This window comes from Saccopteryx leptura, chromosome 1 (genome assembly GCF_036850995.1).
Source record: "Saccopteryx leptura isolate mSacLep1 chromosome 1, mSacLep1_pri_phased_curated, whole genome shotgun sequence".
Lineage (NCBI taxonomy): Eukaryota > Metazoa > Chordata > Mammalia > Chiroptera > Emballonuridae > Saccopteryx > Saccopteryx leptura.
This window is the reverse complement of record NC_089503.1, coordinates 58,144,244-58,170,840: the sequence shown is the minus strand read 5'-3', so window position 1 is coordinate 58,170,840 and position 26,597 is coordinate 58,144,244. Positions and strand designations below refer to the sequence as shown.

The following is a 26,597-nucleotide window of genomic DNA, read 5'->3' as shown; positions in this document are numbered from 1 at the left end:
GTGCAATCTTTAAAAATTTAATGAAAACATTAGACACTGGAACTTTAATATTTAGGTATACTGAAAAATGCAACTTTTTCATCTTACTAGACTAGTTAATTCCCTTACTCTTTTTGTCTTCTTTTTGTTATGTTTATTTATTTGTTTGTTTGTTTCTTGAGGGGGGACATACAGACAGGAAGGGAAATAGATGAGAAGCTTCAACTCATAGTTCTGGTACTTCAATTGTTCACTGATTGCTTCTCATACTTGCCTTGAGGGTTCTCCAGCCAAGCCAGTGATTCCTTGCACAAGACAGCGACCTTTGGCCTGACCAGGTGGTGGTGCAGTGGGTAGAGGGTCGGACTGCGATGTGGAGGACCCCGGTTTGAGACCCCGAGGTCGCCAGTTTGAGCGCAGGCTCATCTGGCTTGAGCAAAAAGCTCGCCAGCTTGGACCCAAGGTTGCTGGCTTGAGCAAGGAGTTACTCGGTCTGCTGAAGGCCCACGGTCAAGGCATATATGAGAAAGCAATCAATGAAAAACTAAGGTGTTGCAACAAAAAACTGATGGTTGATGCTTCTCATCTCTCTCCGTTCCTGTTTGTCCCTGTCTATCCCTCTCTCTGTCTCTGTAAAAAAAAAAAAAAAAAGACAGCGACCTTTGGGCTTAAGCCAGCAACCATGGGGTCATCATGTCTATGATCCCATGCGCAAGTTGACGAGTGCCCACACTCAAACCTGATGATCCGTGCTCAATCCAGCAACCCTGGGGTTTTTAACCTGGGTCCTCAGTGTCTCAGGCCAATGCTATATCCACTGCGCCACTGCCTGGTCAGGCTCCTTTTTATTTTCTTAACTTTTATAATAGTCATAATTAAAACATGGATAATTTGTTTTGGGATACCTCATTTTCTTTATTCTCTCAATTTTCTAATAAACTTTGTATATATTTAAAAAAATTTTTACATTACAGTTGATATACAATATTATATTAATTTCAGGTGTACAATCCCATGAGTAGACATTTATATAACTTACAAAATGATCACCTTGGTACTAGTACCAATCTGACACCATATAGTTATTACAATATTATTGACTATATTCCCTATACCCATGATGGCGAACCCTTTTTATAAAAACCGCCCACTTTTGCAGTGCTGGTTAACCTGGTCCCTCCTCCTTCTAGTGGGCGGTCCAACTTTCATGGTGGGTGATAGCGGAGCAACCAAAGGGCACTGCAATTGGCCTACCATAAAAGCTGGAACGCCCACTCGTGGACGGGAGGGACCAGGTTGACCAGCACTGCGAAAGTGGGCGGTTTTTATAAAAAGGTTCACCATCACGGCCCTATACTGTATTTTACATCCTGGTGACTGTTCTGTAACTACCAATTTATACTTTTAAATCCCTTCACCTTTTTCACCCATACTCCCAACCACTCTCATCTGGTAATTGTGAAAATGTTCTCTGTACCTATGAATCCATTTCTGTTCTGCTTGTTTGTTTTTGTTCTTTAGATTCCACATATCAGTGAAAATCATCTGGCATTTTTCTTTGTTTTCTTTGTCTGACTTATTTTACTTAGCACCCTCTAGATCCACCCATGTTGTTGCATATGGGAAGATTTCTTTCTTTTTTTTTTTTTTTTAGGTAGAGGGACAGACAGGAATGGAGAGAGATGAGAAGCATCAACCCCTACTTGTGGCATCTTAGTTGTTCTTTGATTGCTCTCCCATATGTGCCTTGACCAGGGGGCTCCAGCTGAGCCAGTGACCTCTCACTTAAGCCAGTGACCTCAGGCTTCAAGCCAGCGACCATAGGGTCATGTCTATGATCCCATGCTCAAGCTTGTGACCCTGTGTTCAAGTTGGATGAGCTCATGTTCAAGCCGGCGACCTCAGAGTTTTGAGCCTAGGTCCTCAGCATCCCAAGCTGATGCTCTATCCACTGTACCACCACCAGTCAGGCACTGATGACTTTTTTTTTTTTGGTATGTTTTTTTTTTTTTAAGTTTTTTTTTCCTTTTTTTTTTTTTCTTTATTCATTTTTAGAGAGGAGAGAGAGTGGGAGAGAGAGAGAGACAGAGAGAGAGAAGGGGGGAGGAGCTGGAAGCATCAACTCCCATATGTGCCTTGACCAGGCAAGCCCAGGGTTTCGAACCAGTGACCTCAGCATTTCCAGGTCGACGCATTATCCACTGCACCACCACAGGTCAGGCTGTTTGGTATGTTTTTTGAAGTGAGAAGTGGGGAGGCAGTCAAACTCCTGCATGTGCCCGACTGGGATCCACCGGGCATGCCCATCATGGGGCGTTGCTCTGCCCATCTGGGGTGTAACTCCATTGTGGCTGGAGCCATTCTAGCACCTGAGGTGGAGGCCATGGAGCCGTCTTCAGTGCCCCGTCCAACTTTGCTCCAATGGAGCTTTGGCTGTGGGAGGAGAAGAGAGAGATAGATAGAGAGGAAGGAGAGGGGAAAAGGTGGAGAAGCAGACGGTCACTTCTCCTGTGTGCCCTGACTGGGAATCGAACCAGGACTTCCACTCACTGGACCAATGCTCTACCGCTGAGCCAACCGGCTAGGGTCGATAACTTTTTAAAAATAAGTATTTTTGGTGTTTTGTTACATGGAGAGCACCTTTATTTGAAGAACACTAATTACTCTGATTTGAAACAGTTCACTTGGGTCATTTAAAACATTTGGTTGTACAATAAATGAATGCTAGAGAAGAAAAGATTACAAGAGATCACTTCATTGTAAACCCTGGTTATCTCTCATAGTTTGATAAATAGTATCTTAGAAAGTTACGTAAAGGTATAACAGCAAGTAGTATATAATCAACCAGAGTTTTCTTTTAAGATTTTTAGGAATCTTTTCAGAGATATGAACTATCACAGAATGCATCTGATATTGTGGTACATATAAGTTTCAAATATACAGTTTTCTAATGCATCATTTGTATATTGCATTGTGTGCTCAACACCCAAAGTCTAGTCTCCTTTTGCATCACCATATATTTTACCTCCTTTACCCTCTTCATCCTCCCCCATGCTGTTCCCCCTTTGGTAACCACCATACTGTTGTGCATGCCACAGACAGACAATATGAGTTTGTTTTGTTGTTTATTTGTTGCTTTCTTTTATATCCCACATATGAGTGAAATCATATGATTCTTGCCTTTTTCTGTCTGACTTATTTTGCTTAGCATAATACTCTCAAGATCCATCCATGTTGTCTCAAATGACAGTATTTCATCCTTTCTTATGGCTGAGTATTATTCCCTTATATACATGTACCACATCTGGTTCATCCAGTCATTTATCAGAGGACACTTAGGTTGTTTCCATGTTTTGGCTATGCTGAATAATGCTGCAGTAAATATAGTGATACATAAATCTTTACAAATAAATGTTCTCAAATTTTTCAGGTTGATACTGAGAAGAGGGATCGCTGGGTCATGTGGTAGCTCTAATAGTCTTTTATAGATGAAAATGAATTAAGTAATCGCCGTAAGATGTCTGGTTCCCATGACTGAGGAGAGCTGTCTTGTTCTTCAAAGGGTTGGGATGTAAGGAATGAGTGGCTCAGTGTGTGTGTGTGAGTGTGTGTGCTCATGTGCCTGTGGTGTTCACTTTGGATGTACTCAACCCTATTCACTGGTTTGCAGTCCCCTGGAAAACCTTTGTCCTACTATGTTTAGTTTCCTCTCAAAAGACTCAAATTAGCACACCCTTTCACCACAGAACTCTTACACTTCCTTCCCTTCATTGATTAGTTTTTCTGAAGCCAAGCTTGTTTTGGATGAACATTATAAATATAGATGCCTTATACCTGACTCCTCTTTTAAATAATTGATCCATTTTCTCATTAAACACAATTGTATCTTTCAGACCATTTTCTTTTTTTTGGTTGTTTGTTTTTTTTTTGTTTTTTTGTTTTTTTCAGGTGAACATTTCTATTTGTTTTTTTTGTTTTGTTTTGTTTTGGTTTTTTTTGTTTTGTTTTTAAATAAATTTTTATTAATGGTAATGGGATGACATTAATAAATCAGTGTACATATATTCAAAGAAAACATGTCTAGGTTATTTTGTCATTAAATTATGTTGCATACCCCTCACCCAAAGTCAGATTGTCCTCCGCCACCCTCTATCTAGTTCTCTGTGCCCCTCCCCCTCCCCCTTACTCTCTCCCTCCCTCCCTCCCATATCCTCCCTCCCCCCCACCCCTGGTAACCACCACACTCTTGTCCATGTCTCTTAGTCTCGTTTTTATGTTCCACCAATGTATGGAATCATATAGTTCTTGTTTTTTTCTGATTTGCTTATTTCACTCCATATAATGTTATCAAGTTCCCACCATTTTGCTGTAAATGATCTGATGTCATCATTTCTTATGGCTGAGTAGTATTCCATAGTGTATATGTGCCACATCTTCTTTATCCAGTCTTCTATTGAAGGGCTTTTTGGTTGTTTCCATGTCTTGGCCACTGTGAACAGTGCTGCAATGAACATGGGGCTACATGTATCTTCACGTATCAATGTTTCTGAGGTTTTGGGGTATATACCCAGTAGAGGGATTGCTGGGTCATAAGGTAGTTCTATTTGCAGTTTTTTGAGGAACCACCATACTTTCCTCCATAATGGTTGTACTACTTTACAGTCCCACCAACAGTGAATGAGGGTTCCTTTTTCTCCACAGCCTCTCCAACATTTGCTATTACCCGTCTTGTTGATAATAGCTAATCTAACAGGGGTGAGGTGGTATCTCATTGTAGTTTTGATTTGCATTTCTCTAATAACTAATGAATCTGAGCATCTTTTCATATATCTGTTGGCCATTTGTATCTCTTCCTGGGAGAAGTGTCTGTTCATGTCCTCTTCCCATTTTTTTATTGGATTGTTTGTTTGTTTGTTGTTAAGTTTTATGAGTTCTTTGTAAATTTTGGATATTAGGCCCTTATCTGAGCTGTTGTTTGAAAAAATCATTTCCCATTTAGTTGGCTTTCTGTTTATTTTGATATCAGTTTCTCTTGCTGAGCAAAAACTTTTTATTCTGATGTAGTCCCATTCATTTATCTTTGCCTTCACTTCTCTTGCCATTGGAGCCAAGTTCATAAAATGTTCTTTAAAACCCAGGTCCATGAGTTTAGTACCTATGTCTTCTTCTATGTACTTTATTGTTTCAGGTCTTATATTTAGGTCTTTGATCCATTTTGAATTAATTTTAGTACACGGGGACAGGCTGTAGTCGAGTTTCATTCTTTTGCATGTGGCTTTCCAGTTTTCCCAACACCATTTGTTGAAGAGGCTTTCTTTTCTCCATTGTGTGTTGTTGGCCCCTTTATCAAAGATTATTTGACCATATATATGTGGTTTTATTTCTGGGCTTTCTATTCTGTTCCATTGGTCTGAGTGTCTATTTTTCTGCCAATACCATGCTGTTTTGATTATCGTGGCCCTATAATATAGTTTAAAGTCAGGTATTGTAATGCCCCCAGCTTCATTCTTTTTCCTTAGGATTGTTTTGGCTATTCGGGGTTTTTTATAGTTCCATATAAATCTGATGATTTTTTGTTCCATTTCTTTAAAAAATCTCATAGGAATTTTGATGGGAATTGCATTAAATTTGTATATTGCTTTGGGTAATATGGCCATTTTGATTATATTTATTCTTCCTATCCAAGAACAAGGAATATTTTTCCATCTCATTGTATCTTTTTCGATTTCCCTTAACAATGCTTTGTAATTTTCATTATAAAGGTCCTTTACATTCTTTGTTATGTTTATTCCTAGGTATTTTATTTTTTTTGTTGCAATCGTGAAGGGGATTATTTTTTTGAGTTCGTTTTCTAATATTTCATTGTTGGCATATAGAAAGGCTATGGACTTTTGTATGTTAATTTTGTATCCTGCGACCTTACTGTATTGGTTTATTGTTTCTAATAATCTTTTTGTCCACAAAAAGTCCTTCGGGTTTTCGATATATAGGATCATATCATCAGCAAAAAGTGATACCTTTACTTCTTCTTTTTCGATATGGATGCCTTTTATTTCTTTGTCTTGTCTGATTGCTCTGGCCAGAACTTCTAGCACCACGTTAAATAAGAGTGGAGAGAGTGGACAACCCTGACAGACCATTTTCGAGTTTGGGTTCTTAATATCTAACTATAGCTATCTTACTGTTCATACCCGCAAGCATGGCATTATTGGTATGTTAATCACTTCTCTACGGGATTGTCTGGCTGTTGTGGTATTATTTATTAAACAAGAGGTTTGGATACGATGAGGACTATTAGAAAATTAAGGAGAAAGGAAGATCTTTCCACAAGAGAAAAGGTTACTGTTTTAGTATGTCTTTACGATGAAATATTCAGCCATAAAAAAATGAAGAATTATTACCTGATAGAACATAGATGAACCCTGAAAACATTATGCTAAGTGAAAAAAGAGAGACACATGAGACCACATAGTGTATGATTCCATTCATACAAAATGTCCAGAATAGGAAATTCATAGAGAGAACGTAGATTAGATGAGTGGTGGCCAGGGACTATGGATAGAGGGGAATAGGTAGTGACTGCTAATGGGCATGGGGTTCCTTTTTGGTTGATAAAAATGTTCTAGAATTAGATAGTGATAATGGTTTTACATCCTTGTGAATATACTAAAAACCATTGATTGGACACTTTAAAAAAGGTAAATTTTATATTAAGTGAATTATATGTCATTTTTTCAAACAGCTTGCTATTTTAATATAAAGTATCTGTATATGAGACCTTAAAAACATAGTTGTCATAAAACTGTAGGACCTACTATAATGGATTACATAATAAATGATGTAATTCCTTTCTCACTGTATGACTTTGGATAAATTATTTTACTTCATTAAGTCTGTATCCTCATCTTAAAATTAGACTAATAATGTAACTACTTTTATCACAGAGTCATTTTTAGGACTAAATGTAATAACACCTATAAAGTGCTAAGCATAGTGCATTGTGCCTGTGCATTGCCTTCAGGGAACCTTCTTAAATGTAACTAAGCATCAAGATTCTCATCATTATCACAGGCCACATCTGGCATGAGGTTTACTTAGGATATTAGCACAGGGAACACAGTTAACCAGCAGGGTAGCATCAACATTAGTAGAATTAGTTCTTCCACCAGTGTATACCTCAGTCTACACTGCCAACTAGAGTTACTCTGTTTGGTCCCCAAGTGACATGTCTGGGGCAAGGGAGTGAGACTCACATATTCACGCATCACTACAGGCCCTAAAAGGACTAAAATTTTTTATTACAACTCTCTAGATAGAGTTTTTAAGGTCCCTGCAAGGGACACATCCAGATACAAAAAATCACCATACTCAAAGAAGCCCAAACCTAAGGCTTCTCCGTCAGATATTTATAGTTCATTTATAGTTTCTCCCGATTAACCCAATTTACCTATCAGCGTTTTTAAGTAATGTTGCTGTAATATTGCTTTTAATGTAACAGAGTTGACATTGTATCTTTATCAGGTTTGTATTGAAACACAGACCTAAAGCTTCAGTTTTCATGCCGAGGAAAAAGAGCTGGTTTTTCAACCTTTATTCACAGCCAGACACTTATTAAGTGCCCAATAAATGTGCCCATAAGGAATCCAGATCTCTCACTTCTTGTAAAGTAGTTCCTTTCTTAACACCTAACAGTTTCTGGGAAACTATCCTGCATGTCACTTGGCTAAGTTTATTTGTGCTTCATCCTTGCTCTTCAGATGTCCTTGCTCTGCTCCACACCGTTCAGCTGGCACAGTGTCTCTTTCTGCTTTGCTGAGTTTCATTCAGTCTCCACCAGGCACTGACTGTGCATTCCAGGTTCACAAGTTTTGGTGGAGGCTCCTCTAAACTGTCCTCAGGCTGGTGGAATTTCTCAGTGATTTGTTTCAAACTAGGGAAAAGTATTCACCTTTTGATATCCAGAAGGGTCTCAAAGTAGTGTTACTTTGGCCCCAATGTATTATAAGTTTATTGATTAAACATTTCTTAGAGTCATTATGTCTGTCCTTTCTAGAATGTATATGTTTATCCAAAGAGTTGGGGATAGTTCCGAGTAATAATTATTATGGCGGTACCCAGGTTTCTTGCTGCTCTCCTTTGTTTTGGGCTTACCATGTCAGACTTCTCAGATCTAGCTCTTTAATAGAGGTGAATTCTTTGCATCATCGGTTCCCCAAACATGTAGAGAGACTTCATTAAGATTATGAAGAAACACAGAATTGCTTTATTCTTTTGCCTTTATTGCCAGGATATCTTCCATAATAACAGCATTTTCATTGTTGCTTTTCTTATGCCTTTACTTTAACATCAGTCATCAGGACTCAGGTTATTTTTCAAAACAAAGTTGTAAAGAAAACTGTTACAGTATATCATACATTACTTGAAATTACAATACCAGCTGTCCACTGGATTTTAATTTGCTACTTGAAGGAGACCAGAAGTGCTAATTCTTCTGGGTTTCTATCTGAGGGCACAGTGCACAGTCCTTAGGAAAAACTCATTTCTTTTCACCTGAAAACAAAAATCATAATAATTATACTTTGTGTTTTACAGTGCGTGGATCAGTTGACAAAGATCCAAACTGAGTTACAAGAGACAGTGAAAGATTTAGCTAAAGGCAAAAAGAAGTACTTTGAGGCTGAACAGATGGCTCATGCAGTACGAGAGAAAGCTGACATCGAAGCAAAGTATGTATTTTAGCATTTCTGAAAAAGTGATTATGCAAATAAATGTTATTTTTGTCAGTAGTTTGTTTTCTGTTAATACTATACATAGACTCATTCTTAAGTTATGTTAGTTTTATCTGACCCATAAATGTTACATACTTTTAGTGAAAATTTTCTTTTATATTAGCTGATATTACAGTATTTAATATAGCAAAATTAGAAGATTTGATCAGTCAGTTTTTACATTAAATTCAATTCTCAAAAGAAGACAAACATTGTATTGAAAGCTTAGCAAAAGTCTAGTTAAAGTTGCTATACTGTCTGAATATTGGGGTTTAAGAGCCTCATTTCTCTCATGCTAGACTTATTTTTTTTTCTTTTTTCTTTTTTTTGGAGAGGCGGCGGGGGTGGGATGGGGACAGACAGAGACAGACAGGGAAGGAGAGAGATGAGAAGTATACTTATACTTTGTGTATACAACTCGTTGTTGCAGCACTTTAGTTGTTCATTGATTGCTTTCTCATATGTGCCTTGACCTGGGGGCTCCAGCTGAGCCAGTGAGCCTGCACTCAAGCCAGCGACCTCAGGGTTTCAAACCTGGGTCCTCAGCATCCCAGGTCAGCACTCTGTCCACTGCACCACTGCTTCATCAGGCTCTCATGCTAGACTCTTAAGTTAATTGTAGTTAGTAATCCCTGGCCCTCAGCATTCCATTAAAGGACCATGGACGCATCAAATGAACAAGAGCACTGACCTCAGTGTGGAAACCCTGCCCCACATGCAGAATTTCTCTTCTGTATAATTCTAATATGTATACATTTTTTATGACTGCGTTAGCAGCTGTGTGATTTTTTACTTCCAATTTGTGATTGACAACTTCTTTATTTTGACAATAATTAAGAAAAGAAGGAACTGGCCATTGATAATAGAAAAAGCTAATAAAGCAAGCCATGGAGTAGAACCTTCTGCCATAACAACTTGAGAAAAGATAAGTTTTGGGGAAGAAATGAACCTGTGTTACAGAATGGGATCTAAAGAGGTCTGTGAGGAGAGCTGAAACTCCTGTTCAGTGAGCCCACTGACGTAGGATTCTAGCTCTAGGTCATGAAATCAGAAAGGCTATGAGCACTTGTACAGACTAGCAAGGCCTGGGTGGTGTCTTCCTCATATGTTGTCTGTGTGCCAGAAATTAAGGAATCTCATAAGTATCTTGTGAAAATTTAAGGATTTCTGGGAAGTTTATTTAGTACCACAGGATGGTAATTGAACACTGATGAAGTGCTTAATGTTGGGAAATATATTTACTATTTACAGTTCCCCTAATTTAGTTTATTGTCTTTATTATTTTGTTTTATGAGCATATAACTATTCCCTGTAGAGTGAATGAACCCATCTTCCCAATAAGACCCCAATTTTGTAGGGAAAGGGATCGCCATTGGGAATATCCTGTTAGGGTGGTTTTTAGGAACTTGTTTGTTAAAACTCTCGGGAATTCTAGAACAGAGAGTTGATAGATTTGTAGAACATACAGAAGTACCCACTTTATCTGGGCTTAGAGGGTGAAAATGAGGACAACTGCAGGGTTGTTTCTGAGACGTGTGGATTTGAAAGGGTCAAATTATCACAGGTGCTGATTGCAGGCAACTGCATTCTAATATGGCCCAAATTCAAAGGGGATACAGCAAATTAGACATTTTAGTTGTGTGTAACTTTTATGGAAAATTAATTCAACTGCAGAGTAAGAAATGCCTTTTGATCTTTGCTCAGTCACTAATTATTTATTGAATATTACTTTATGTTTGGTGCTGTGGTACAGAGATGAATAAGGTTTGTGCCCTGAAGAAGTTTAAAGGCCAGAATTAAAAACAAATGTATTTACGAGCCTATCACACTTCCGCTGCGCAACTCTGCTCACCACAAAACAAATGTTCTTAAAAGTGACTTTATGATTTGTTTATTCACAGTGAACTTAAAGAAATTAAGTACTGAAAGTCACTTACCTAGTAACTAATTTATTTACAGTAGTTGAATGATAACACATAAGTATGGAAAAACAGGTTAATTTTGCCTATCGTAAAAGGATGCATTTGTAGAAGTAGCGATGTTTGGACAGAGACTTGGAGAATGAATATGACTTTTCTAAGAAGAGATGAAAAGGAAGATCAGGAAAGGGGGCATGCAATCTGGACTATAATGTTGGTAGATGATTTGACAGATAGTGAGATGTGCATATATCAGGAAGAGGGATACAGATTGAGGGCAAAAATGAGTTCCATTTTGGATATGAAGGTTCTAGAAAAAAACTTGTGGAACATTGGCATGTATATATTTGGTAGGGAGTCATGTAACTCCTTCTCAGATGGAAATCTGGGCGTAAATGTCTCACTTTGGGTATTAATTGCTTTTTGCTTTTCAAATGATAGTTATAGAGATGAAATCAAATATAAAATGAGATGAGAAGTTGAGTTTGGAACCCTAAGTAATATTAACATTTGGAAGGTAGATGAGGAAGAGTTCATTATTTGTATATCTTATTTGTTCTAGATAGTAATCTTTAAGAACAGGGACTGTATTATTCTGTTTTTACTACTAATACCTTCTTTAATTCCATACAAAAATTATATGAGGATTCACAAATGAAGCAGAAGCCAGAAATTTAAAACCTTATATTGGAAAATTTAGGTTCGACTTAGACTATTTGGATAATGGGTACCGAAAAAAGGAGAATTGAGAATACCCTTCCTCCCCAAATAGTGTTTCTTAACCCTGAACAGGCCCTTTCAAATTTTAAAGTCTATGGCCTTAGTATTTCTAGATCAAAATGAATACAAATCTAATTAATAAAAACAAAACCCCATGAGCTATGAATATGGCAAAGTAGAAAATAGCAGGGATATCTTGGACCCAGTGTTTTTTTAACAGTGGGGAAGTAGCTGGGATGCATATGTGTACATCGCCAAATGCTCCTCTTATTAGAAAGATGAGAGGCTGCTTTTGCTACCTCCTCACATTTGTTCTGCAGAAACTGGCTTGCTCTGTGGTCTGCGACTTTACTTCATGTTATGGCATAGCTGCCAGCACATGCCTTGAATTCTGCCATGGCAGTCACCATGACACTGCAGTCAAGACAAACATTGCAGCTTCAGAATTCACTGGGAGCGTTGATTGTCACTTAGAATTTGTCTGTTGACTTTCTTGATTATGGTTCCCCTCCCATACTGAAAGGGATCGAGGGAAGTGACAACATCAGGTGGGGAGAAGATAAGCTAGAACAAAACCACATAGGGCAGAGAGTCCCAGGGACTTTCTCATTGTGTTCCAATTACTATGTTAAGAGTCAAGAGAACACACAAACAAGAAGAACCTTTAATGGGAGAAATAATCACATTAAGGACTTTTCTAGAGCCTGGTCAATGTCAAACTGTAGTTTGCATTCCAGCATTGTTGCAGCCTGTCGCACACTGCTCTGAGAACCTGCTAATCTTTGCCTCCATAGGTTGGTTATCCCCGGGCTTTAAGTTTCCTTGCAGGAAATAAAGTGTATGTAATTGTGTGATATGAGAATAACCTACAGTTTGATGACGCTTGTTTATTACAAAATACCAACATATTGGATTTATCTCATTGATTTTTTTTGTCATTCAGGATATTTTTATTAATCTCAATAGTTCCTGTTTCACTATAATATTAAATCCTTCCTGTAGTAAAATAAAGCAAAATAATCATTGATCTTGGTTTTCTACTTTTTAGTTCTCTTTTATAATAGTGTTGTAGAAAAGTATAACTTTATAAAAATTTAGTAATTATAGTATTTAATCATTTTATTATGGTATAATTTAATACTTTTATTAACCATATTTTTCTATTTTTAACAGATCTAAACTTAGTCTTTTTCAATCAAGAATCAGTTTACAGAAGGCAAGTGTAAAGGTGAGCATTTGAAAATTATATTTCACAATTGAGAAACATTATCTTGAAAAAAAATAAAAGAATTGGGTTTTGATGGTGGAGATCAGTTATTTTCAACTAATTTAGAGAAGCATTTTAAAGTCATTAACTTAGGGAAGAACTTCCCTTCCCAGTTCAAGGGAGGGGAGGTCACCCAGGTGTCAACACTTTGGACAGTACTTGCTTCTCATGCTTTACAAATAGGTTCCTGTACTTTATCTGCATAGGTAGACTTATGTCTTTAGCTCTTAGTACAAGAGACTTATCCCTCGGGCTTTGGAAAGCTCTGTAAAACTCATTTCATTGAGATTTGTACCCTGAGCAGAATTTCTGGGCCAGATGCAAGTTATTTTCTTCCTATGGGACCCTCAGACTGTGACATACTGATAAGTAAGCTTAGTGACCTAACTTTGGCTGCCAGGCTCCCAAATAGCATGCCCTTTTGGCACATTAGTAGTATTGAATTTTTAAAAACTATTTTTAACTCCAACAGATTTACCCATGTCTTTGAAGATAAGGATAAGGTACTTAATTTGGGAACCTTTATTTTTCCCATCTGGGTAAAATGACTAAAATAACTTTAAAGTTCTCTAAAAAGATCTGGAAGTATGTTAAGTGTAAATAAATATTTGAAAACACTCTTAACCATGTTTAACAATTCTAGTTACCATTTATTTAATTCCTCAGTAGTGTTGAATAGTTTTTATATGCCTATATGTGTTTCTCCACGTGGTTACCTTTACTCTTACTGAGGAGCCATTAATTGCCAGCTAAGAGAGATATTCTTATATGTTTTGCAGTGTAATATCAGTTTTTATTGATTTTTTTTTTCTTTTATCATGTAGTTAAAAGCCCGGCGATCTGAGTGTAATTCCAAAGCTACCCATGCAAGGAATGATTATCTTCTTACGTTAGCAGCAGCAAATGCACACCAGGATCGCTACTATCAAACAGATTTAGTTAACATTATGAAGGTAAAACAGCCTTAATGTCTGTGGTTATTTTGTTTCATTAAAGACAAAGGTAACTGATGAATTAGGTGTTCAGTACATAGGAATAGAGTCTGTAGAATAGCATCCAGGCCACTTTGCATTTGTTGGAATATATTTGATACTGTTTTGGTAACCTCTGTTTTAGGTAATTCTGAATTCATTTTTAGCTTAAAAAAATATTTAAAGCAAAATCACAGTAAAGGATTGTATTCCCTAGCAGCAGCAGATATTTACTGTATAGAAGTTATTAATATATAAGGTTATTTTTTAAAGCTTAGAGTTTTTTTAAATTCTGTAATTTTTAATTGATAGGCAAACTTGTACATTGATATTTTATGATTTTGAGGTGCCTGTGGAAAAACAAGAAAAAATATCTAGTAGTTTTGTGACACTGTCTCTGCCCTGGAATGCAGATGGATTGGACTAGTTTCTTGTGTGCCCAAACTCGATTTCAGCCTTTCCCTGTTTACACACTGTATGTGGCTTTGGCTTTCACTAAAGTTAAGGAAAAGGGGTAGAAGAGAAGAAAACCTTTTTCACCTGCTTCCAGGTTTTCCCTTGTTGATGGTAGACAAGTTCTACTTTGAATTGTATCTCATTCTCTTGTCTTCTCAAGAACCCAAACATTTGCTTATTCTTTCTTTTATATTTTCAACCCATTCCTGTCAAATGCGTTGTCTTTAATGACTATCAGTACATGGTTTTCATTAGCCTAACCAGGTGGCGGTGCAGTCGGACTGGGACACAGATGACCCAGGTTCGAAACCCCGAGATTGCCGGCTTGAGCGTGGGCTCAGCAGCTTGAGCACAGGATCGCTGGTCTGAGTGTGGGATCCTAGACATGACCCCATGTTCGCTAACTTGAGCCCAAAAGTTGCTTGCTTGAGCCCAAGGTCGCTGGCTTAAAGCCCAGGATCACTGGCTTGAGTCCAAGGTTGCTGGCTTGAGCAAGGGGTCACTTGCTCTGCTGTAGCCCCCTAGTCCAGGCACATGTGAGAAAGCAATCAATGAACAACCAAGGTACCCAACAAAAAATTGATTTTCCTCATCTCTCTCCTTCCTGTCTGTCTTATCTGTCTCTCTCACTAAAAAACAAAAACCAGCAAACAAACCAAAAAACCCATTTTTTTTCCAATAAATTGCTTCCTTTATGAGGGGTTGAGAGTGGAGATGCAGCGGGAGTGGGCAATGTTTTTTCTACAGTGGCTCTGGGACAGTTCAGCTTTATCTAGAAACCATAAATTCTGTCCTTGAGAGTAGAGTGAGGGCGCTTCCTGGGACCTTCAGGGAAAATGGGAGTGTTAGAGAGTCAAACTGGGCTAAGAAGTATCCCGTTGCAAATTTTTTCTTTCCTTTCAGTTTACTGCCTGAAATCTCCTTGTTCTAGCTTCTATCCTGTTCTGACTTCTGTGGGTTAGAATACAGGTGCTGACAGAGACAGGATTGTTTTGACATCTCAAATGAGAACTTTGCCTGCATTTTGCCATAAAATGTTGGACCTCGAGGCTTAGGCATTTTAATATCTTGTTGGGTGCTTTAGTATCTTATATAGAGCTTCACACTTACATTGACCAACTGGAGACTTGGCCTCCCATTACAACATAGTTTTAAAAACCTGTTTATTAAAGATTTTTAGTACAGGTTTCACTTAAGATTATGATTTCCTATATCCTTTTACTACTAAATCAAAGCTCTTAACTATATATTTTCTTCTTTGAATACTTAAAAATGAACATTTACATTAGTCTAGGCAACAGCAAAAACAAAATCTTCATTTTTTTTTAATTGAATCTCTACAGCCAAAAATGATCTCTTAAAACCCTATGCATGGCCTGACCAGGCAGTGGCGCAGTGGATAGAGCATCTGACTGAGATGCAAAGGACCCAGGTTTGAGACCCCGAGGTCACCAGCTTGAGCCTAAGGTCGCTGGCTCGAGCAAGGGGTCACTCAGTCTGCTGTAGCCCCCCGGTTAAGGCACATATGAACAACTAAGGTGCTGCAACAAAGAATTGATTCTTCTCATCTCTCTCCCTTCCTGTCTGTCCATCCCTATCTGTCTCTCTCTGTCTCTGTCTCTGTCTCTGTCACAAAAAAAGAGAAAAAACAAAATAAAACCGTATGCATGGCCTTTGATAAACCAGGAAAAGTACAGTATTGTTTTAGGGATCTGCCAAAAATAAAGAACTTAATGGCTTGACCTGCTCTCATGCATGTATTTGATCAGCATTTGGGTAGGTTATACTTCAGATTACTCATTTCATGAAATATCGGATACAGAAACGATCAAAATAGAGGCAGGAATTCTTCCTATTCCTTAAAAATAAGAAAATTTACCTTAATTTTCATGTTGTGCATGTTAATTCATTTTCTTTCTCAAGCTATTTCTGTAGTCTGCAATATTGGAAAACTTTCATCAATCATACTGTTAGCCACTTAGTAAGTTTCTATCATTGAATTGACAATGGAGTGGCTGACCCTTTAGTGCCTTTCTTGCAAATGTTTATTTTTTTAATTGTCCTAGCTAGAATCTTTTTAAAAAATTCTGTGAATAGGCCCTGACTAGCTGGCTCAGTGGTAGAGCATCAGCCAGCAAGTGGAAGTCCCAGGTTCGATTCCCGGTCAGGGCACACAGGAGAAGCACTCATCTGCTTCTCTACCCCTCCCCCTCTCCTTCCTCTCTCTCTCTTTCTTCCCCTCCTGCAGCCAAGGCTTCATTGCTGCAAAGTTGGCCCAGGCGCTGAGGGTGGCTCCATGGCCTCTGCCTCAGGTACTAGAATGGCTCCGGTTGCAATGCAGCAATGCCCCAGATGGGCAGAGTATCACCCCCTAGTGGGCATGCCTGATGGATCCCAGTCGGGCACATGTGGGAGTCTGTCTCTCTGCCTCTCTGCTTCTCACTTCAGAAAAAATAAAATTATGTGAATAACCCTGGCCATATAGCTCAGTTGGTTAGAGCATTGTCCTTAAGCGCAGAGGTTGCTGGTTCGATCCCTGATCAAGGCATATACAGGAACAGGTCAGTGTTCCTGTCTCTCTTTCTCTCTCTCTCTCTCTCTCGCTCTCTCCCTTCCTCTTTCTAAAATCAATAAAATAAACATTTTTTAAAAAGAGTTTATTTTTATGTGAGTATCTTGGAAGCCCAAAATGTGATTTTACTGATTTAATCATACACATTTAATAATTGCTTATAGTATGGTAGCTACTTGGCTAGACTTTGGGAAGAAGCAAAAATGAATGAAGTGCCTTCTTCATCCTCAAAGAGCTCAGTCTAGTAGGATAGAGAAATGATTATAAATTATAATAATCAAGTTGCTTACTTCTAGAGGAGCATGGTTAGTAATAATAATAGCTATCTTTTTTTATATGTATATAATGTTTGATATTACCCTGGAATTATCCTAATCACTTTAGATATATTATCTTTTCTCATTTTTCTGGTTAGAGTTCATAGTTCATTATTTAAATAACAATAGTTCAGTGATTTTCAATCGATGTGCTACAAGAATTTTTAAAACATACAATACCTGACTCTTTAGTCAGAAGCACTGATCTCTTTTCCCTACTGTCAAATAAAAAAAATGACAACAGCCAACACAACAATAATCATCTGGTGTGAAGAAATCATAATTATACCTTTTTTTTTGTCAGATTGGCAAAAAAATATTTTTTGGTGTGCTGAAGTTTAGAAATTAGTTCATGTGTGTCATGAGATGAAAAAGGTTGAAAAATCACTGCTGTAGGCTATAAATGAAATGAAATGAAATCCCAACTCTGGATAAATTGTAACCTCTTTCTCTGTACCTGCATCTAAGTAGCCAAGTACTACTGAAAAAAATCTTTAAACAGCAGGTCATAATCATAGGTTACTGTGGAACCTGGCTCAAATGGACCCTTAACACTCGTCAGATTTCCCACTGTGTTTTTCTGGTTATCTTTCCCTCCTGTTTTTAACAATTATTTCAACTTTTAAATTCTCCTCAAACCTCAAACTTACCCTTTTTCTTTCACATTTAGCAAGTGGTCTTTTTTTCTAATTGACATAGAAAGTAGAAGCCATTAATGGGAACTTTATTATTGTCCCATTACCTTCCTTTATCTATGTTTAAAACTCCAAGGAGTCTCAATAGCAGTTATTCCTCCTTTCCAAAGGTGATCTTTCCACCTTGGCTTTGGACAATATCTCACCTCCTTCCGCTTTCTCAGAATTAGAACAGTTGATAATCCTATTTCCTCCTTATCATTCTTGGACATTTTTCATTCTTAAGTTAACAGTTGATGGGAACTTAGTGATGACAGTTCTCATTATGCCTGTCTTTTGTGTTACACTTCTCTAATCTGGACTAATTATACTCTGCATCGATGCAATGCAGTTTTTCTGAGATCTTCCTTTGCCCCTCTCCTATGTTGGATCTCCAGTTTTCTGTATCATATGAGTTCTTTCTATTGGTTTACTCTGTTCTTGGGAATATCTCCTCCAGTACCATCTTCAGAAAGTGAAAATGAAAGGTAAGTTTTTTCAGACACTATGTTTATCAAAATGTCATTATTCTGTGTAGGTATAGAATTAAAGGTTGAAACCATTTTTATTCAAATGTTGGAAGTCAATACTCTATTGTTTTCTTGTTTCCTGTGTAGGTAATTTAGAGTCCAAAGCCATCCTGATTCTTGATTCTTTGTATCTGATGTAATTTCTTTTCTTTTTAGATGCTTATGAAATAGTCTCAGTATGCCCTTTGATTCTTAGATTCTTTTTGTTTTCTCTTTCTGAAATTCCTGTTAAGATGTTGGATATCCTGGCCTCATCCTTTAATTTTTTTTCTCTTATTGTCCTTCTTTGTCATTATTCACTACTGTTTGGGAACTTCAACTTTGTAGTGCAATTCTTATTAAGTGTTTAGTTATTTTCAGTATGTTTTAATATCCAGTTCCCTTTGTTTCCTGAATAATCCTTTTGCATAGCATATTTTTGTGCTCTATCATCTGTTTTTAATTATGGTGATATTGATAATATGATTTATTTAAAGTTTTCTTCTCCTGGCCCTGGCCGGTTGGCTCAGTGGTAGAGTGTTGGCCTGGCGTGCAGAAGTCCCGGGTTCGATTCCCAGCCAGGGCACACAGGAGAGGCGCCCATCTGCTTCTCCACCCCTCCCCCTCTCCTTCCTCTCTGTCTCTCTCTTCCCCTCCCGCAATGAGGCTCCATTGGAGCAAAGATGGCCCGGGCGCTGGGGATGGCTCCTCGGCCTCTGCCCCAGGCGCTAGAGTGGCTCTGGTCGCGGCAGAGCGACGCCCCGGAGGGGCAGAGCGTCGCCCCCTGGTGGGCGCATGCGGGAGTCTGTCTGACTGTCTCTCTTCATTTCTGGCTTCAGAAAAATACAGAAAAATAAATAAATAAATAAATAAATAAAGTTTTCTTCTCCCTGCACAGTCTCTGCTTTAGACTGTTTTTAACACCTTTGAGCTTCACTATAGGGTGGTCTGGTGGCCCTTTGTAAGGAAAACCCCAAATTTGGTATTCTTAAAGCTTTTTTCCTGGGCCAGTCAAACCCCCTCTTTGCTCTCTTCATTACTTCTTCAGATCTTCCCTTGTGTGGGAAGATCTATAATTTAATATTTCAATGCTTAGGTTTCAATACTAATACTTGCTAAGGACTAGCACAGGGGTTGTGAACCTATGGCTCGCGAGCCAGATGTGGCTCTTTTGATGGCTGCATCTGGCTCGCAGACAAATCTTTAATAAAAAAAAAATAACGTTAAATATATAAAACATTCTCATGTATTACAATCCATTCATTTCCTACCGCTCATGTTCATGGTTGCGGGTGGCTGGAGCCAATCACAGCTGTCCTCTGGGACAACACCAAATTTTTATTGGATAATGCATAATGTACACGGGTCGTTGTATGGCTCTCATGGAATTACATTTTAAAATATGTGGCGTTCATGGCTCTTTCAACCAAAAAGTTTCCCGACCCCTGGACTAGCAGATGCAGCATCTTCCCTCAAAGAGCTTGGTCTCGGCCCTGGCCGGTTGGCTCAGCGGTAGAGCGTCGGCCTAGCGTGCGGAGGACCCAGGTTCGATTCCCGGCCAGGGCACACAGGAGAAGCGCCCATTTGCTTCTCCACCCCTCCGCCGCGCTTTCCTCTCTGTCTCTCTCTTCCCCTCCTGCAGCCGAGGCTCCATTGGAGCAAAGATGGCCCGGGCGCTGGGGATGGCTCTGTGGCCTCTGCCTCAGGCGCTAGAGTGGCTCTGGTCGCAATATGGCGACGCCCAGGATGGGCAGAGCATCGCCCCCTGGTGGGCAGAGCGTCGCCCCTGGTGGGCGTGCCGGGTGGATCCCGGTCGGGCGCATGCGGGAGTCTGTCTGACTGTCTCTCCCTGTTTCCAGCTTCAGAAAAATGGAAAAGAAAAAAAAAAAAAAAAAAAAAAAAGAGCTTGGTCTCCTTAGGAAGAAACTGTGTTTACAGATGAAGTTAAAATACATAGTAGAAAGTGATGCTCTGTGTCTCAGTAATGACCTAATCTAAAGTCAACATGGCAATTTATAAATTAATTTTATAATTCCGTAATATATGCTTAGCCTTCCTTGACATAAAGAAATATAAAGAAAAATTACAGCAAATTTAGAGATCTTTATTCTGTATTTTGCATCGATGGTATAATTTACTCTGAAAGATTTGGGTAAGTAGAGATCAGGGAGTATTGCTGTCATCAAGTCATTTCAGATTCAATTCTCAAAGTGTTTGTTTCTGAACTACACTGACTTTCTGTATTTAAAACAGCACTAAATACAGAGAAATACAGTTCACAATGACTTGGAAACACCTGATTTTGATATATTTGTATAGCAGCTAAGAATTAGGGAGGGCAGATGCCATATTTTTTTTTTTAGATTTTTTATTTATTCGTTTTTAGAGAGAGAAGAGAGAGAAGGGAGAAAGAGCAGGAAGTGTCAACTCTCACATGTGCCTTGACCAGGCAAGCCCAGGATTTTGAACCGGCGACCTCAGCATTCTAGGTTGATGCTTTATCCACTGCACCACCACAGGTCAGGCACAGATACCACATTTTTTAAGTGAATGTTAAAGAAGGAAAAGCAGGGTCAGAAATTAACAGTGTTGAAGATGGGAAGGATTAGGTGTGAGCAGTCCTAAGCCTGCCTAACCTGTACCATTCTTCCCCATCCCAGGTCACCAACCAATAGTACTTTAGATCAAAGGTAGAAAAGCATGGTAAGTGAGAGGTGTGCCTTTCTCCCTAATAACAATTGACTCTTTTTAGCCTCAGCCCCATTTTTCTAGCTCAGCCTTCTTACATCTTGGAAATTCTTTCTATCACACTCTTTCTTTACCTCCATCATTGTTAGAGTGTATTTTAAAGCCTAGGTTCTTTATTCTTCTCACTCTTTATCTCATACCTTTCCCCCACATCTAATCCCAACATTATTAAAGCAGAGAGAACTTTCTGGTGGCTTATAGAATGGGTGCTATTTTACTAGAAATCTCTGTAACTTTAAAAGAAATGGGAATGGCAAATAGGTTTCAGTTTATGTTGTAATAAATTAACAGTGGCTGCCTAGAATGTTGGGCCAAGAAGAATGCTCAGACTGCTAGACTCAAGTGCCACGATCAGTTAGCAGCCTCTGTCCTAGGCATGAAAGGAGCAAATGCTAGCACATGGGCTCCATATTTGATGCCCCCAGCCTAGTAAATGTCTGCTTTGGATATGTTTATATCTTTATGAGCAGCAGATTGTGCGTGTGTGTGTGTGTGTGTGTGTGTTCCAGTCCTGGCCAGGTAGTTCAGGGTTGGAGCATCATCCCAATACACCAAGGTAGTGGGTTCAATCCCTGGTTAGGGCACATATAAGAACCAACCAATGAATGCATAAATAAGTGGAACAACAAATTGATGTTTCTTTCTCCTTTCCTCTCCCTCTCTAAAATCAAACACAAAAAATTTTAAGCATATATTTGAAGTATATAGTTTCTTTGTATATATCTGTGTTTCAAAGTTAGACTGAGGTCAGTGCATTAGAATATTTGAGGTATCTTGATGATATAAAAAAAATCCCTAGAAACTTAGAAAAACTTGAATTGTAGTTCTGCCTCTACCAGTCAGTATTTGATTTACATAACCCATCTGGATATCACTTGAACAAGTGTCTGATACACAATATTAAATACTTTTATTGCTTCTTTTAATAAAAACAGAAAGCTATTGGGAGCAGGTGCTTTGAAATGGCTATTTCTTCAGTTTATTGAAACCAGGCCCACCTTGTTTGAAGACTTATCATTTAGTGTGGCACCTGACCAACTGTAGCAGCAAGTCTACGTAGACACTCTGAATTGTTCATCTCAGAATGGACTGAGTCTTGCTGGTGAACAAAGACTGCAGAATACATGAAGTGAAAGAAAAAGTAACAGTTGAACTAGGATTAAAATTTCTGAAATGGGTGAAGAGTATTGACAGAAGCTTAGAGACCATCTATGCCTGCAAATCTCAATTAGCTCTAATGCCCTACTGCTCACTCACCAAATTCTAACATGTAGAGAAAGCCATGGCACACACACAAAGTACAAAGTATTAATACTGATGAGCATGCATCATATTTTTTAGGCATGTCAGAGCAGAAAAGTAATTGAGAAACTGATCTTGTCCAGTGCTTTTATTTCCAAAGATGGAAACAAGTCAGTTATTTTGATACACTAGAATGTTTTATTCTGAATCACGATTCTGCGTATTTTAGGTATCCCCCCCCCAATTAAAAAAAATTTATCAGCCTGGAACACAGAGGTCGCCGGTTCAAAACCCTGGGCTTGCGTAGTCAAGGCACATATAGAAATTGATGCTTCCCGCTCCTCTCCCCCTTCTCTCTCTCTGTCTCTCCTCTCTAAAATTAATAAATAAGGTCTTAAATAAATAAATTTTAAAAATTAAAAAAATTATTTTGGAGGGATTTGGTTAAAATAGGTGATAATTTTTCTTAAATCTAATCAGTTTTAAGTGATTATAGATAAAACTTAGGGAGGAAATAAGGGCTCTTTCTCTGAATATAGATTTTTAACAAAAAGAGAAAGAATTGGTGAATTCAGAATAGACACTGATGCTTCAGTGTGGGAAAATAATTGATTATAATGAATACTCAGCTATTAGATTTTGTCCCGTGGTGTTTACATGAAATCCAGCAACTGTTTTAGAACTCGTCATTTTTGCACTCTGCTCCTTAGCTTCAGAGTTTCACCCATGACTTGACTTAAAGCAAGCTGTTTTAAATAAATTAAATGGTAAAGTATGGTAAGATACATATGTACATGTATGGATATGGCTATATATATAGAAGTATGAATATATATATACACATTTGTCACTCAAAAATAGAGAAGAAATAGGTTTTTTAATTGTTACTTAAAATAATTTATAGTAGTATAATTCTAAACACAGAAAAATTGCAAGAATAGTACAAACTTATATCCCTTTTACCTAGATTCCCTAGTTACCGTTTGATTAATTTGCTCTCTCTTCCTTTAGCATGTATGTGTGTATGTATCCATTATCGTTCTTTTTCTGATCAATGTGAGAGTAAATTCAGACATATTGCTTATCACTTCTAAATGATCCAGAATTTATGTCCCCCAAATAAGATTATGCTCCTACCTAATCATCCAAACCTATAGCCATCCAAATCATAAAATCAGCATTAGTACACTACCATGCAATCCACAGATACATTCTAAATATTGCCAGCTGTTCCAACAATATCTCTGTTGATAAACAATATTATATTTGTTCTGGGTATATAACAACATAGTGATTAGACATTTAGATAACTTGCAAAGTGACCACCCTGTAAGTCTAGTACCCATCCAATGCCATACATTTCTGATTTGAGACTGAGACCAGGATCATTTGTTCCCATTTAGTTGTCATTTATCTTTAGTCTCCTTCAGCCTGAAAGAGTCTCTCTATTTTTTCCTGTCTTTCAGTACTGACAGTTTTAAAGAGCCTTTGATTCTGTAGGCTGTCCCTCGAGCTGGGTTTGTCCAGTATGCTACGTGTTCAATGTCAGGCCATGCATTCACGGCAGATATAACTTAGAAATGATGTACTCTTCTCAGAATCAAGAGGCAGGAACATGGTGTGATTGGTCCTGACACTGGTGATATTAATCTCAATCATTTAGTCAATTTGGTGTCTGCTAGGTTTTTCCCAATGTAAAGTCATCATTCTTTCCTGTGCAGTGGTAAGTTTTTGGAGAGAGACTATGTCAATATCCTGTTCCTCATCAAACCTCTGCCTACCAACCTTAGCATACTTTGAAGAAATCCTTTATGATGGTTGCCAAATGGTGAAATATTTTCATTTCTTCTACATTTATTATTTGTTCTACTATAAAGAATACATTTTTATTCTTTCCTACTTATTCATTCATTTGTTAATATTGTCATGGTCATGAATTTCTATTCACTGGATTGAAATTTGTTGCTTTTATTATTTATTGTTACGCTCAAATTGCTTCATACTTGACCAGTAGGAGTCCCTTCAAGCTGGCTTTATTCCTTCACATATGTCGTTCTCTGAGACTTTCTTCTCTGGTGCAAGATGTTCTGGGCTTATCATTTACTTTCCTTACCCCAATTCTGGAATCAAGTATTTCCTCAAGAATCTCTGTTTCATTTTAGTGGAAGATAGTATTTAGAAGTTGAAAGCTGGGCAGGCACTTTATGTGCTCATTCCCTCTGGGTATTTATTATTGCTTCTTGTTCCTCTCAGTGAACAGAACTAGGAAATATATATATGTATGTGTACAGCTGTCTTTCTGTATCTATCCATGTGTATGTAAACATAAAGGCACATTGAGACATCCAATTCCAGTCCAATACCTCAGGACTCTTCTATATTTGTATGTAAATGCCATCTTTGACAGTGAGAAAGTTAGTTCCCATTATCCTCAATATATTTACTCATTTACTCAGTCTCTTTGTATATACTCACGTGCCATCTACTCCGGCCACCTACTCAGCCTTTGCTTTTTCCCTCCCAAACTTACTGTTCTTTAGTCTTCCCATCTCAGTAATGGCAACAACATCCTTGCAATTGCTTAGGTCAAAAAAAGGCCTGAGTGTCATCCTTGTCGCCCCCCTCCAAACCCTACATCCATCTCATCAAGTAAAGTCCTTCATCTCTACCTTTAAATAAAACCATTTTTCCCCATCTCCACTACTACTATTCTAAAACCAGGCCACCATATTATCTCATACGTGTACTTTAGTAGGAGTCTTCTAATGAACTCTTTGCTTCCACCCTTCCCTTTAATGTCTGTTCTCCACACGTAGCCAAAGTGATTCTTTTAGAATGTAAATCTCAGATTATGTCATTCCTCTGCTCAAAACCTACTGGTAGCTAGCTTCTCTTCTCACTCAGTCTATAAGTCAGAATTCTTACCAAGGCCAGCCATTTTTTCCCTTGTTGTAATTCTGCCATATTAGTAGACTTCTTACCCTTCTGTAACAATCACACTCACCTCACATAATTCACCACTCCCTTACTTCTTTCAGGTCTTTGTTAAATGTGACTTTATCAGTAAGGTTTTTCCTGACTACCCAGTATAAGACTGCATCCTTTTCATCATTCTCTATTGCTTTACTTTGTTAATGTTTATTGTATTTATTACAACCAGACATTATTTTTAAGAACAGTGATTTGGGTCTGTGTGTGGCCAGTAGGCACGGCCACCATCACAGCCACCTGGCCCATGCAGGTTTGCATTAGATTCGAACAGACGGTAATGAAACAACGGAGCCACAAACTGGTGGGCCATTAGCTTTAATCCTAGCTTGCACCCGGTGGGCAAGTAAAAACACACACTGGGCTCCAAAACCCACTCATTCAGTGCTCACAAAGCTACTGACTTATCCGAGTTTCCTAGAATTAAAGGTTTCTAGCTCACCAGACTTATTCACCTCTGTTCCCCATCTCCTTCCTTCTCTGCACAAACTGGCTTCTCACTCAGCACTCCATCATCTTGGCTGCTTCTCCTGGCCTCCTCCACGTGGCCTTTCTCTGCTCTCCTCTCTAATGCTAATCTCAGGAACTGGGAAAGCAAGCTCCCGGTCTGCCCCACTTTATAGTGCAGAAATCAAAACCTTTAATCCAGTATACAAAATAGGGAAGTCTCTGATACAAAGTCCACCCCACATCAAAAAGGGTGGGAAAGGCTTAGTCCTAAAACCAAGCCTCAGGCTACAAGGATCCTGCCTGCCCACAACCCGCCCCCAACACACATTAATGTCACCTGGGCGATGGCTTCCATGTGGGCAGCGCCATCTTTAACAAAGTGAGCATAATATATTTTATCTGCCCAACAGTCTGGGTTTTTTTCCACATAATATGTCCACCACCTAGAATAATGTCTGACAAATAGTAGGCTCTTGATAAATATTTGTTGTTTGACTTTTTGCACATTTATGTCTGATACATTCATTTGGGTGAATTTGATTTGTATGATATATTAGCAATATCTGTTTTATATAGCTATAAGTTAGATACATGTTTTATTGTTTAACAAGGAAATTAGTGTCAAATAAGCTATTACCTGACCTTAAGAGAGAAAGTTTACTTTCAGATTGTATATGTTTCAGAAAGCAGAATTAGAGACTAGAGATCTTTTAAAAAAGAACCTGTTAGTGGAATTGGTAAGAGGTATGCTCATCACCAGCTATAGGCTTCTGATATCTGGAGCTTACCTTATTTAGTTTCCAATGCTTGGCACACTAATGTTCTTCCCTAACTGTAACCTTTCTTTCTGACCCAAAACAGTTAGGTATCTTATGTTTGCCGGCATATTTTGCTTCTTAATATCTAATGCCATATTTATTTAATTTTCTATTGGAATATAGTAATTTTTTAAAATATATATTTATTCCTTTTAGAGAGGAGGAGAGAGAGAGAGAGAGAGAGAGAGAGAGAGAGAAG

At 38.3% G+C, this 26,597-nt stretch overlaps 1 protein-coding gene across 2 annotated transcripts in view; it reads left to right on the top strand.

The window, feature by feature from the left end:
* FCHSD2 (FCH and double SH3 domains 2) overlaps window positions 1-26,597 on the top strand; it is a 281,274-nt gene that overhangs the window by 138,096 nt on the left and 116,581 nt on the right. For both annotated transcript variants that reach the window (XM_066367902.1, XM_066367912.1), the window contains exons 6-8: window positions 8,572-8,705; window positions 12,560-12,614; window positions 13,478-13,606. In XM_066367902.1, coding sequence (XP_066223999.1) covers window positions 8,572-8,705; window positions 12,560-12,614; window positions 13,478-13,606 — 318 coding nt within the window. The remainder of the gene's footprint in view (window positions 1-8,571; window positions 8,706-12,559; window positions 12,615-13,477; window positions 13,607-26,597) is intronic.